Source organism: Podarcis cretensis, assembly GCF_951804945.1.
Source record: "Podarcis cretensis genome assembly, chromosome: 4".
Classification (NCBI taxonomy): Eukaryota; Metazoa; Chordata; class Lepidosauria; order Squamata; family Lacertidae; genus Podarcis; species Podarcis cretensis.
This window is the reverse complement of record NC_137173.1, coordinates 2,412,528-2,426,111: the sequence shown is the minus strand read 5'-3', so window position 1 is coordinate 2,426,111 and position 13,584 is coordinate 2,412,528. Positions and strand designations below refer to the sequence as shown.

Genomic DNA, 13,584 nt, shown 5'->3' with positions numbered 1-13,584 from the left:
TTTTGAAAATAGGGACAGTCTGCCGGGACTTCGCCTGTTCTCCAGGAATTCTCAAAGATGACTGCCAGTGGTTCTGAGATCACATCTGCCAGTTCTTTTAATACTCTTGGATGCAGTTCATCTGGCCCTGAAGACTTGAATACATCTAAACTAGCCAAGCCTGAGTTCATTCTGTGCTTTAGCTTTTCTGACTTTGTATCTACATGTGTTGGCTATTTGTTTGAATTCCTCTTTGGTGGTTTCCCCCCTTTTCCATTTTTTGTACACATCCTTTTTTAATCTTAACTCAGTTAAAAGTTCTTTAGATAGCCACCCTGGCTTCTTTAGGCACCTTCCATGTTTCCGTCTCATTGGTATTGCCTGAAGTTGTGTTTTTACTATCTCCCTCTTAACAAACTCCCAGCCATCATGAACTCCCTTTCCTTTTAGTATTACTGTCCATGGGATCTCACCCAGCACTTCCCTAAGTTTTATGAAGTCGGCTTTCTTAAAGTCAAGAAATTGAGTCCTAGTATGCTTGGCTGCTCCTTTCCGCTATATAGTAAACTTCAGAAGAGCATGATCACTCGCGCCTAATGATCCTTCCACTTCTACCCCACTAACCAGGTCATCAACATTGGTTAGGACCAGATCTAAAATGGCTGTTCCTCTTGTTGCTTCTCCCACTTTCTGGACAATGAAGTTGTCTGCAAGGCCAGTGAAGAATCTGTTTGACCTTATGCTCTTGGCTGAGTTTGACATCCAGCAAATATCCGGGTAATTGAAGTCCCCCATTACTACTATCTGTTGGAATTCTGCCTCGGTCAGAGGGATGTGCCAGTCTTCCAGGCACCGGCAGATATTCCTCGGTGACCTCCCGGCTGCTACTCCGCTGATAAGCAGGCGAGGTCTCGGCGATTTTTCTCAGGCTGTGAGAAAAACACACCGTTCCTTCTCTCTCCCCTTTGGTGTCCCCCAGGGAGGGGAAAGAAGCAGACAGAAATCTATTTACATCTTTTATTTCTGTCTTTCACTTCAGTACAGAGAAAACATGTCTGCACACAACAGCAGTAAGAATAAACTCCACCCATGTACATCCTGTACAGGTCATATGACACACACACTGAGCTAACATCCGGTGCTCAGTACAGAATGGACTGCCCCTTTGTTCCATGGCAACAGTCACACACATCCTGTTTGGCTTTCCAGCCACAAGCAGCTGACTGAGCTGCTAGAGCCTTTGCTTGCTGCTGCATTGCTGCTTTAGAATAACACTGTCTCCCTTCCTTTTGCATGCTTGGCCATCTGTTCCAGGAAGGCATCATCTATGTCCTCCGTTTGGCTTGGGGATTTATAGTAAACTCCCACAATGAGGTCACTGTTATTCTTCTCTTCCTTAATTTTGACCCAAATGCTCTCACTTTGGCTTTGAGGTTCTAAATCTTGGATCTCTTCACAGGTATACATATCCCTGACATATAACGCCACTCCTCCTCCTTTCTTGTCTGGTCTGTTTCTCTGGAATAGATTATATCCCTCCATTATTACATTCCAGTCGAGGGACTTATCCCACCAGGTTTCAGTGATGCCTATTATGTCATATTTAGTTTGCTGTACCAAGAGCTCAAGCTCATCTTGTTTATTTCCCATGCTTTGCGCTTTAGTGTACAGACATTGAAGTCCATTAATCATTCCCCCGTGTCTCTTATTTAAGGATTTTTTCCTCCCACCACTAGGTCTGCGTGCTGTTTGCTCCATTTGGTCTATGACATTTGGATGATCATCTTCATCAATTGATAGACTCCTACCTTCAGGAGCACTGTCTCCCTCCCCCACATTAGTCAGTTTAAAGCCCTCCTGATGAGGTTTCTGAGATTTTTGGCAAAAACATTCCTCCCAACCGTTGTGAGGTGCAGCCCATCGCTTGCCAGAAGTCCATCTTCAAGAAACTGCAGTTCGTGATCTAAGAATCCAAACCGTTCCTGTTTACACCATTTGCGAAGCCAGCTGTTCACTTCCACTATTTTTCCCTCTCTCCCTGGGCCACGTCGTTCAACTGGGAGGACAGATGAGATGACAATTTGTGCATTTAATTGCTTCAATTTCCTGCCCAGAGCCTCGTAGTCTCTTTTGATCTTCTGGAGGCTATTGCTTGCAGTGTCATTGGTTCCCACATGAACCAAGAGGAAGGGGTATTTGTCAGTGGGTTTTATGATTCCTTGCAGTCGTTCAGTTACATCTTGGATCTTAGCCCCGGGGAGATAGCACACTTCCCGAGACATCTTGTCAGGCCCACAGATCACTGCATCTGTTCCCCTCAGTAGGGAATCCCCTATCACCACTACACGCCTCCTCTTAGGTCTGGTCGGGGTTCTTCCGTGAGCTGTCCGTTCCAAGGTCGCCTGCACATTCCCTGAGGACTGACTTTGCTGCTCATCTTCATATACCTGATCAACTGTAATGAGGGAGAGATCCTCAAATGGAGTCTGCTCTTCGTCTTCCATGCTAGGGGAGAGGACCTCAAAGCGATTGTGTATTTCTAAACAATCAGAGCGAACCCTGGGCCTCCTACTTCTTTGAGTCACGTTTCTCCATATATCTGGCTCCTGTGTTGGTGAACTAGCCTCCTTCTCAGGGGAGTCCCCTGTCTCCTCCTTGGTGGAGACGGTGTGCTCTGTTGCTTCCAAGAAGAGCTCCAGCTCTCTAATTCTTTGGAGCGTAGCTACACGTTCCTCCAGTTGCTGGACTTTGTCTTCTAAGAGGGCAATCAACATGCAATTGCTGCAGGTAAAGCTGCCTGCAACCTTTGGCAAGATGGCAAACATTGCGCAGGAATCGCAGGCGACTGCAGCTGTTCCCTCACCCTCCATCTTGAGAACGTGTCGTTGGGGGTGGCTGCAGCGGTCCTCCATCATAAAAAGCGTGAAGACAGGACAAATAACTCCCCACCCAAAAAAAACCCTAGGTCTCCCCCAACAAACTTTTGAGACTAGCTCCCCTAAATCTAAAAGATGGATCAAACTGTGCGCTGCCCTGCAAGCTCTGATAAGCTCCTCCCACAGCTAATCACCTGCCTCAACAGAAACCCTGCCCCCTCTGACCTTTGCACAGGGAGAGCAGCTAATCAGCCACAAAGAAACACACACACAAGAAAACCCTTTTTGCTCCTTCTTCAGCTGCTGCTGCCCTGCAAGCTCTGAATGTATCTTATCAAAAGGTATCAAAACAGTTATCTTATAAACCTTACCTTACGTTACCTTATCTTAAACTCCACTCAAATATATAAACGAAGACCTGAAAACATCACTTCATAGCAAACCTCTCCAACAGAATACTCAACAGAGCACCTCTTTACAAGACCACTTAAACAAACTACCTAATCTTACTTTTCATATACCTCCACACTAAAGAAACTTCCACCTGGACAACTAGTCCATTAATTGATTGACAATGCAAACTGACAGACCCTCAGGGAATGAGCTGCTGTTCTCATGAGGCCTGAAACTCAGCCAAGTCTGTGAACATCGTGTTCTTGCTAAGAAAGAGTTAACTCCAGCTGTGAACTGTGGGATTTCCTGCCCAGATAACTCTGTGACACGAGGCTTCTGAATGTCGCCAGTAGGATTCATCTGTAGTTGCAGTTTTCATGGAATCCTAGAGTTGAAAGGGACCCCAAGGGTCATCAAGTCCCGCCCCCTGCATTGCAGGAGTCTCAGCTAGATCCTCCAAGACAGATGGACATCCAAACTAGGCTTCTTGTATTTCTATATTCATCACTGAATGCTAAAATAGGCTTCTAAGCAGTGGACAGACGATAACAAATAGTGGCCAGGATTCACCTACCCAGCCCTGTCCACTGCAAAATGCCCCCCTCATTCCTCCCCCTCTCCATGCCCCCATGAACCCCTTTAATTTGGCTTTAGAGCATTGGGATGAAACCTCCCCAGAACAACTCACGAGGAGAGGAGAAAGTGGATCCTTCCATCTGGGAAGCTTGGATGCTTGCATAGGCAGAATGACTTGAAAAACACCAGGTGGAGTACCACCTATTTGCACAAAGACCAATACCCATAATTAAAATGCAGAATTAAATAATTCCATTAAAGCGTTAAAATAAGCATCCATATTTAAAATGTGCAGCAAAGCAATCCTATTGAAACAACACCACAGTTTACAGGAAGGAAACAACAGAGCATTGTGTAGCAGATTATATTTCTGCTGTCTCAGAGGAGGACTTTTCCCTTTTTCTTTTAGGGTCCAGTGTGCTTTGAAGATGTCGCTGTTCGTTTCACGGACGAGGAGTGGGCGTTGCTAGATCCTGACCAGAGAGCTCTGCATAAGGACGTCATGGAGGAGACTCGTAGGATCGTGGCCTCTCTTGGTAAGGCTCCCTGTAGGATCATAATATCTCTTTAAATTCAAAACAGCTGTCTGTGATGAACTTCATATATTTTCACAGAATTCAACAGCGCCCCATACAACACCTGGGATTACAATATTCCCACAAAAAACCTTGAACAGTAAATTACTGTTTTTTCTGTGAATGATCTTCCTCCAGTTGCAGCTTCTTAAACAAGGATCAGGCTGGTCAGAACTATCGAGGCCATTTTAACTTCAGAGTTGTTAGGGAAGTTGAAGTAGCTTCTGTCAGGTTTTCACTTTTTGTTTTTGCTCCTGTCAGTCTTTGGTTGTCCAAAGAGAAGAGTGATGTTGGAAACGGAAGGGATTCCATAACCTTTGCTCTCCACCAACCCAAGAGTGGGTTGCCTGACAAAGGTGTTTGGCTGTTTTAAAATGTGAACTGCTGTGTTAGGGACGCGGGTGGCGCTGTGGGTTAAACCACAGAGCCTAGGACTTGCCGATCAGAAGGTCGGCAGTTCGAATCCCCGTGACGGGGTGAGCTCCCATTGTTCGGTCCCAGCTCCTGCCAACCTAGCAGTTCGAAAGCACGTCAAAGTGCAAGTAGATAAATAGGTACCGCTCTGGCGGGAAGGTAAATGGTGTTTCCGTGTGCTGTTCTGGTTCAGCAGAAGTGACTTATTCATGCTGGCCACATGACCTGGAAGCTGTACGCGACATTTTTCCACCCTCGCCACATCAAGTAGTTGGTCCCTTACCTTTCTCGCCCCGACCTGGCCACAGTGATCCATGCGACGGTCACCTTCAGGCTTGACTATTGTAATTCGCTCTACGCGGGGCTGCCCTTGAAGCTGTCCCAGAAACTCCAGCGGGTGCTGAATGCTGCAGCGAGGCTCCTCACGGGGTCTCTGCCATGGGAGCATATTCACCCAGTGCTTTTCCAGCTGCACTGGCTCCCGGTGGAGTACAGGGTCAGATTTAAGGTGCTGGTTTTGACCTTTAAAGCCCTTCACGGCCTAGGACCCTCGTACATATGGGACCGCCACTTCCGGTATGCCCCACGGAGGACCTTAAGGTCCATAAATAGTAACACCCTAGTGGTCCTGGGCCCTAAGGAAGTTAGATTGGCTTCAACCAGAGCCAGGGCCTTTTCAACACTGGCTCCGGCCTGGTGGAACGCTCTGTCTCATAAGACCAGGGCCTTGCAGGATCTGATTTCTTTCCACAGGGCCTGTAGGACAGAGTTGTTCCGCCTGGCCTTTGGCTTGGAGCCAATTTGATTCCCTCACCCTCTTTTCTTTTTCCTTTCTCCTCCTGTGATGAGGCTGCATTTTAATATTTTAATGTTTCAATATTTTAATGTTGTATTTTAATCTTGTTTTTAAGTTGCATTCATTCAACTTGTTTTTATTTTTGCTTCTTAGCCACCCTGAGCCTGGCCTTGGCTGGGGAGGGCAGGGTATAAATAAAAATTATTATTATTATTATTACGCCGGTTCCCTCAGCCAATAAAGCGAGATGAGCGCCGCAACCCCAGAGTCGGTCACAACTGGACCTAATGGTCAGGGGTCCCTTTACCTTTTTTTTTTTTTAATGAATATTTATTGGCATTTCCAAGATAATACAAAATGCAAAGACAACAAAAAAAAAGACAAAAAAGAAAAATAACAAAAATGCAAAACTTAAAAACAATTAAAAACACATAGAATTTCCATTGCTTACTTTTCTTTTGACTTATTTCTCAGACCTCCTCACACCTCTCCTCTCTGTATTCCAATTCAAATTATTCAGCAAATCCTCACCTTTTAATTCACTTTAAAACCCAATTCTACTTTATCTAAACTTAACTCTCATCCAAACTTGTACATCAATACTTATTCTTGAAACATTTTCTAAGATCGACCATGATTCCCTTCCACGAATTTCCCAATTTTCATACAAATAGCAATAAGAAAAAGAAAACAAATTATGATTATATACCTTGTAAATTCCCAATTTCTATTCCACCCATACCCCCTTCCCGGTTTCAGTCCCCGACAAATGTCAGTCTGTCTCAATATACAATCAGCCTGGAGATCTAACATCCGAGGCTCTTAATTCTCTCTCACTTCCTCTGCCGGTCTTTTTGATAGTCCTTAATGTTGAACGCCAAGTCTCAGAGAAGCTCCAGCCCAGCAGGATCCAAATTTCTTCCAGCCAAACCTCCATACTTAAAGGTGAAGCCTATGGGGTATTCCAAATCTTGTTTCATACTCCTTTCAAGTCCGATTATCCCCACAGCTCCAACCTCCGCCTTAATCAAATTTGTAATCCTTAGGTCTTCAGATCTCCACACAAGGAGATCTCTCCATTTTTCATTGTCCAATTCAGGCCAGACTTTCCACATCAAGTTCTTATTTTCCTTTGTTGCCATCATGTCAGGCCTCAAACTACAGCTCTCCTTTGGCATCTGCAGAATTACGGCTCCTCCTTCCTTTTCTTCAAGAGCAACATATATCTCCTTCTCCAAATTCTCAAAGCTCTCAAGTTTCTCTATTTGTCCAGATGGATGGGTTTCCTGTTCCAAATCCTTGTCAAATTCAATGATGGTGTTTACTGTTAAGTCCAGAGTTGTAACACGTAGCCAAAACATCAATTTGGCCTTGTAACTTTCCCAAGAGAACAAATGCTCTGTTCAGTTCAGCCTGAATTTTCCCTCCTCCAGCCATTGTAATGTCCCAAAACCCCCTCTAGAGGGATTTTAGTTCCTTAGTATTCCTTTCAGTTCCAAACCAAAAATCTGATTAATTTGTATCAGCCCTTCCTTATTTTCAGCAAATTGCAACAAATATAGCCAGCAAAAGCTACAGAAACAAAATTCTCTATTTCCGTCTTGACAGCTAACTTGACAGCTGTCAGACTCTTCAATACCTCAACAGGCTCTCTCGCGGAGCACTCCCGGGTCCGGGGGGGGGTGGCGCTTCAGCTCCCAAAATTAATTCTTTGTCCGCAGGCTCCCCTGCTTCCAATAAAATTTCATATGTTGCCAAACCGTGGAATTAAAGTCTTTTGCAATAAAGAAAGATTCTCTCGACCTTAGTTAACAAGTCCTTTGCTTTAAATTGTTTACCTAGCGGGTAGGCGGACTTCCTGTTTACACCTTCCCCGATCGTGCCTAATTCATGAAAAAAGATTTTTCTTTAAAGTTCCAATTTCCATGCTACTCACGGGTTATTACTTTAAAGTCCAATTGTTCACAGAAAAAAGTCAGCGCTCTCCGACAACGGCTGTGCGGCTTCACTCCATGGGAGAAGCAGTCGACTCTCAGCACCACGCCACTCACCCCGTACCATTCCGGAGCCTTTAAAAAGGCTCCTTCGCAGCTGGGAGGAGCGCAAAAGGTGCCCGCCGAGTCCCCACGTTCACAGGCTTCGCGCCTGTGATTTTTAAGGGTCCCCGCTTTGCCGCAGCGGCAAGACCCGATCCCGCGGAGTCGTTCCCTCTGGAGCTCGGAGGGAATCCACCATTAGTCGATGGCGCTAACCCGGAAGTCCAGGGGTCCCTTTACCTTTACCTCTACCTCTACCTTACTGCGTTTTTAGGGTGTGGATTCAACATTCTTTTTGACCAGTTTTAACAAGTATTCTACATTAATTCCTCCCTGAGGCTCTAATCCATTTCTCTTTATTGCAGATAGTGATGTACTGGAAATCAAGAACAAGAGTGACCATGACAAAATCCCCACAATGGAGAATCTGTATAAATATCTTGAAAATGGAAAAAGTTCCAATTCCACTTCCCATCAAGGAAATCTCATTAGGAAGAAACCCTATCAGTACATGGAATGTGGAAAGAGCTTCGGTCAGAGCTATTCTCTCACTTCCCATCAGAGAATTCATACAGGGGAGAAAACCTATCAGTGTGTGGAATGTGGAAAGAGATTCGGACAGAGAGCCCATCTCACTTCCCATCAAAGAATTCATACAGGGGAGAAACCCTATCAGTGTGTGGAATGTGGAAAGAGCTTCAGTCAGAGCTCCGATCTCACCACCCATCAGAGAATTCATACAGGGGAGAAACCCTATCAGTGCATGGAATGTGGAAAGAGCTTCAGTAAGAGCTCCCATCTCACTTCCCATCGGAGAATTCATACAGGGGAGAAGCCCTATCAGTGTGGGGAATGTGGAAAGAGCTTTAGTCACAGTGGCCATCTCACTTGCCATCAAATAATTCATACAACAGAGAAACCATATCAGTGCTTGGAATGTGGAAAGAGCTTCAGTACGATCTCCTCTCTGAGTTCCCATCAGAGAATTCATACAGGAGAGAAACCCTATCAGTGTGTGGAATGTGGAAAGAGCTTCAGTACGAGCTCTGATCTCACTAAGCATCAGAGAATTCATACAGGGGAGAAACCCTATCTGTGTGTGGAATGTGGAAAGAGCTTCATTGATAGCTCCTCACTCACTTCCCATCAAAGAATTCATACTGGGGAGAAACCTTATCAGTGTGTGGAATGTGGAAAGAGCTTCACTCATAGCTCCCATCTCACTTCCCATCAAAGAATTCATACGGGTGAGAAACCATATAATTGTGTGGAATGCGGAAAGAGCTTCAGTAAGAGATCCGATCTCACTAAGCATAAGAGAATTCACAGAGGGGAGAAACCCTATCAGTGTGTGGAATGCGGGAAGAGCTTCATTCAGGGCTCCCATCTCACTTCCCATCAAAGAGTTCATACAGGGGAGAAACCATATAATTGTTTGGAATGTGGAAAGAGCTTCGCTCAGGGCTCCCATCTCACTTCTCACCAAAGAATTCATACAGGGGAGAAACCCTATCAGTGCATGGAGTGTGGGAAGAACTTCAGGAAGAGCTCTGAACTCAGGTCCCATGAAAGAATTCATACAGGGGAGAAACCATATAATTGTTTGGAATGTGGAAAGAGCTTCACTCAGGGCTCCCATCTCACTTCTCACCAAAGAATTCATACAGGGGAAAAACCATATCAGTGTGTGGAATGTGGAAAAAGCTTCAGTATGAACTCCTCTCTCACTTCCCATCAAAGAATTCATACAGGGGAGAAACCCTATCAGTGCATAGAATGTGGAAAGAGCTTCACTGATCGCTCCTCTCTCACTTCCCATCAAAGAATTCATACAGGGGAGAAACCCTATCAGTGTGTGGATTGTGGAAAGAGATTCCTTCGGAGCACTGATCTCACTTCCCATCAAAGAATTCATACAGGGGAGAAACCCTATCAGTGCGTGAAATGTGGAAAGAGCTTCAGGGACAGCTCCTCTCTTAATTCCCATCAAAGAATTCACACAGGGGAGAAACCCTATCAATGTGTGGAATGTGGGAAGAGCTTCAGGGACAGCTCTCAACTCAGTTCCCATCAAAGAATTCATACAGGGGAGAAACCCTATCAGTGCATGGAATGTGGAAAGAGCTTCAGGAAGAGGTCCTCTCTAACTTCCCATCACAGAATTCATACGGGGGAGAAACCCTATCAGTGCGTGCAATGTGGAAAGAGCTTCAGTGCCACCTCCCATCTCACTTCCCATCACAGAATTCATACAGGGGAGAAACCCTATCAGTGTGTGCAATGTGGAAAGAGCTTTAGTCAGAACTCCAATCTCACTTCCCACCAAAGAATTCATACAGGGGACAAACCCTATCAGTGTGTGGAATGTGGAAAGAGCTTCAGGGACAGCTTTGATCTCATTTGCCATCAAAGAATTCATACAAAGAATGAAGAAGCTTTCATTGTACAGCTTTCAGCGCTAGGGAATAACACACCTCTTGAACCAGGCCTTTGGCTGATTGACATGTAATGTCCTTTAAAAATGTGATAGGGAGGTGGGGATTACATGTTGGGGAGGTTTTTTGTTTTCATATTGTTATTTTATCTTGTAGCCATCTTGAGACCTGTGGAATAGGAGGCCGAGGGGTCTTTGCTCCCCCAATAAAATATTTGAGGGGGGCACCCCCCAGTTGATAGGCATTGGCATTCAAATGGCATGCACACACCACAGCATGTGACTGATTATGTGAGGTGGTCTCACTAAACCCCTTCTATATTCTATTCAAGTTGGTACCCCTGGTATAGGGAAGTATTGAAATTAAATAAATGCATAAATAAAATAATACCATCTTGGTTGCTTTCATTTGCACATGTTGCAGTTTGTCAATATTCTTCTTAATTATTATCATTTTTAATTATAGCTTAACCCACACACAGCCATAGATGCCAAGGTCATGAGGCCACCAACTGATGTGCCTTTCAAGGAGTGTTAGACAAATTTCCGGAGGAGGAGGAGAGGGCTCTGCTCTGGCTCCACAGGGAGAGGCAGCCAAGCTTCTGAAAAACAGTTGCTGGAAATCGCAGGAGGGGAAGAAAAGGGCTCTAGTGCTCGGATCCTGCTTGGGGGTTTCCTGTTGGGGCACCTGATCAGCCACTGTGAGAACAAGGCTAGATGTCGGAAATCAAGCCCATATCAGGAGAAACTGGCAACTCTCTCAGGCACCCGGCTTGATCTCCTGTTGACCTACCTGGCTTCATTCCCCACCAAGATCCAGGCTAGGTCGCAATAGGTGATCCTTCTCAGTGTGAGAAGAACACCCCCCCTCTTTCCTGCCCCCCCCCCTGGCAGGGGAAAGAGATAGACAGAAACGTATTTACATGCCTTTATTTCTGTCTTTGCAGCATTACAAAAAACATGACTGCTCTCTTCAAACTCCAGCTGTCTAGAGACAAACACTTCCTGGACAGGAATAAACGGAAGAGCTCATATTACACTCTGAGCTAATTCCGGTGCTTCGCACTGTGAATTGACTGTCCCTCTGATTCCCACGGGCAGTCCCAACATTCCCATCATGTTTACTTTTCAAGCTAGCACTTTGCAGCTGCATTGCGTCCATATCGTAACATACTCCCCCATATGAATCAATGTGCGCTGCAAACATAGCTTGATCCAGAGAAGAAAACAAACAGTTGTTATACATATAACAATCCCCTGTTGTTTCAGTTCCATCTTTGGAACTCCCCGCCACTGATTTCCCCAGTGTACCTCTCTGGTTGTCTGACTTCCAAGGAATGAGTGCATCTGCATTACCTTGGCTAGGGAATGTATTGTTACACTTAGCAACTCCCTGTTGTGTCTTTGTCTCTGACTTAGACACAGCTTCAACCTGTCTTGAGTTGTCAACAATAGTAACACATGCAACAGCTGAGTTAGCAAACTCTTTTGAATACCTCTTGGGTGGTACACCCTTTGTAACTCTCTCGGACCTGCGTATGAGGTGCTGATCCTCTCTGCTCACTGGTTCAGTCTCAGGACTCTTTGGAGAACCAGTTCCTATAGTAAACAGTGGTTCACCCTCCACCTGTGAAGGTCTAGCCATTGTGTGAGATTTCTTCTCAATGACTGTGTCAACTGAGCTCTTTGAGCTATCACTTTCACTCTCGGTACCACTGTAATCAGTAAAATCATCATCATCATCATCTGAATTGTCCTCAGTGGGAAATGTGTGAACAATTACTCTCTCCTGCTCAGGAGCACTCTCTAGAAATTTTGTGAATATCACCTGACCAGATTCAGACAAAATTACTCTGTAGAGACCCTTTTCATAACCCACAAAAATGCCTCTGGCATTCTTTACTCCACCTGGAGCTTCAGTCAAAACATGAGACCCGAAAACCTTAAAATGGGCAACAGAAGGTTTTCTATGAAATAGCTTTTCAAAAGGAGAACATCCCAAACCTTTTGAAACCTTTCTCAACCAAGAGTAACAAAAACACAATAACGATTCCACCCAATATTCATGTGGCAAATGTGAACTCAGCAATTGCGCCTTCATCCCATTTTGCAATTCTTTGTTCACTTGCACACAGACACTTTTGTTCCATGCTCCTGCAAAAACAGCAGTCTTGTGTCTTATCCCTTTCTTATCCAGGAAATCCTGTAAAAAACTGGCTTTTCATCTGTGAAAAGACAATCAATTTTAGCATCATGAACATTCTTAACCTTGTCACAAAACTTTTTAAACCTTTCTAAGGCTTCTTGTGGTTTCTGCAATATGTATATCCACACATAATGAGTGAAATTTTCAAGTAAATGTATAGAGTTTATTTTTCATGGGTGTGACATTTAGTCTACAGAGGCATGTAGTCCTTGGTGCTTTACTTTTTATTCACTTGCTAAGTACTGAAGTACTAAGTACTGTACTTTTCTGTGTATAAGACTAGGTTCTTTTTACTTTAAAATAAGGTTAAAAATCTGGGGGTGTCTTATACATGCATAGTGCATATGCCCAGTTTCTAAATTTGGGGTCCCTAAAAGTAGGGGGTGTCTTATACATGGGGGAGACTTATACACAGAAAAATATGGTACTTTGTGGGCTTCAGCGTCAGGTCAATGAAGACAAGGTGCAGCTGCTATACAGGGTGACATTAACTAGCGCAAGGTGGTTCTGTCAGTAGGCAGATAGCCTTGAAGCTGCTCTCTTCGCAGAGGATGCAGTCCTAAGTTAGAAGTGAGTACCGGTAGTTGCAAAGTAGCTTTCTGACACGTTTGAGTAAGACCCATTTGTGTAACTCCTGCTATTTCCATAAATGATATTTTTACTAGAGGCTTATGTGAATTGCTGAAACAGGCACACAGCCTAAAAGGTAAATACTGTTTAGGGAAGCTCTTAATATCTGAAGGACTATAGTATTTTAATATTTTGTTGGAAGCCACCCAGAGTGGCTGGGGAAACGCAGCCAGATGGGCGGAGTATAAATAATAAGTTGTTGTTGTTGTTGTTGTTGTTGTTGTTATGTTAAAGCTATGGTTTTCCCAGTAGTGATGTATGGAAGGGAGAGCTGGACCATAAAGAAGGCTGACTGCCAAAGAATTGATGCTTTTGAATTATGGTGCTGGAGGAGACTCTTGAGAGTCCCATGGACTGCAAGAAGATCAAACCTCTCCATTCTGAAGGAAATCAGGCCTGAGTGCTCACTGGAAGGACAGATCCTGAAGCTGAGGCTCCAATACTTTGGCCACCTCATGAGAAGAGAAGACTCCCTGGAAAAGACCCTGATGTTGGGAAAGATGGAGGGCACAAGGAGAAGAGGACGACAGAGGATGAGATGGTGGTGAAGTGTTCTCGAAGCTACAAACATGAGTTTGACCAAACTGCAGGAGGCAGTGGAAGACAGGAGGGCCTGGCGTGCTGTGGTCCAGGGGGTCACGAAGAGTGGGGCATGACTAAACGACTAAA

The 13,584-nt window shown here is 44.7% G+C and overlaps 1 protein-coding gene and 1 long non-coding RNA gene across 2 annotated transcripts in view; one reads left to right on the top strand and one right to left on the bottom strand.

Annotated features, from left to right (window-relative positions):
• Nucleotides 1–13,584, bottom strand: part of LOC307215192 — a 181,629-nt gene that overhangs the window by 27,447 nt on the left and 140,598 nt on the right. The gene's annotated exons all lie outside the window — the stretch shown is intronic.
• The window catches only part of LOC307214673 (uncharacterized protein), a 31,077-nt gene that overhangs the window by 5,605 nt on the left and 11,888 nt on the right, over nt 1–13,584 (top strand). The window contains exons 5-6 of the mRNA XM_079973517.1: nt 4,234–4,360; nt 8,011–10,262. Coding sequence (XP_079829643.1) covers nt 4,234–4,360; nt 8,011–10,154 — 2,271 coding nt within the window. The 3' untranslated portion in view covers nt 10,155–10,262. The remainder of the gene's footprint in view (nt 1–4,233; nt 4,361–8,010; nt 10,263–13,584) is intronic.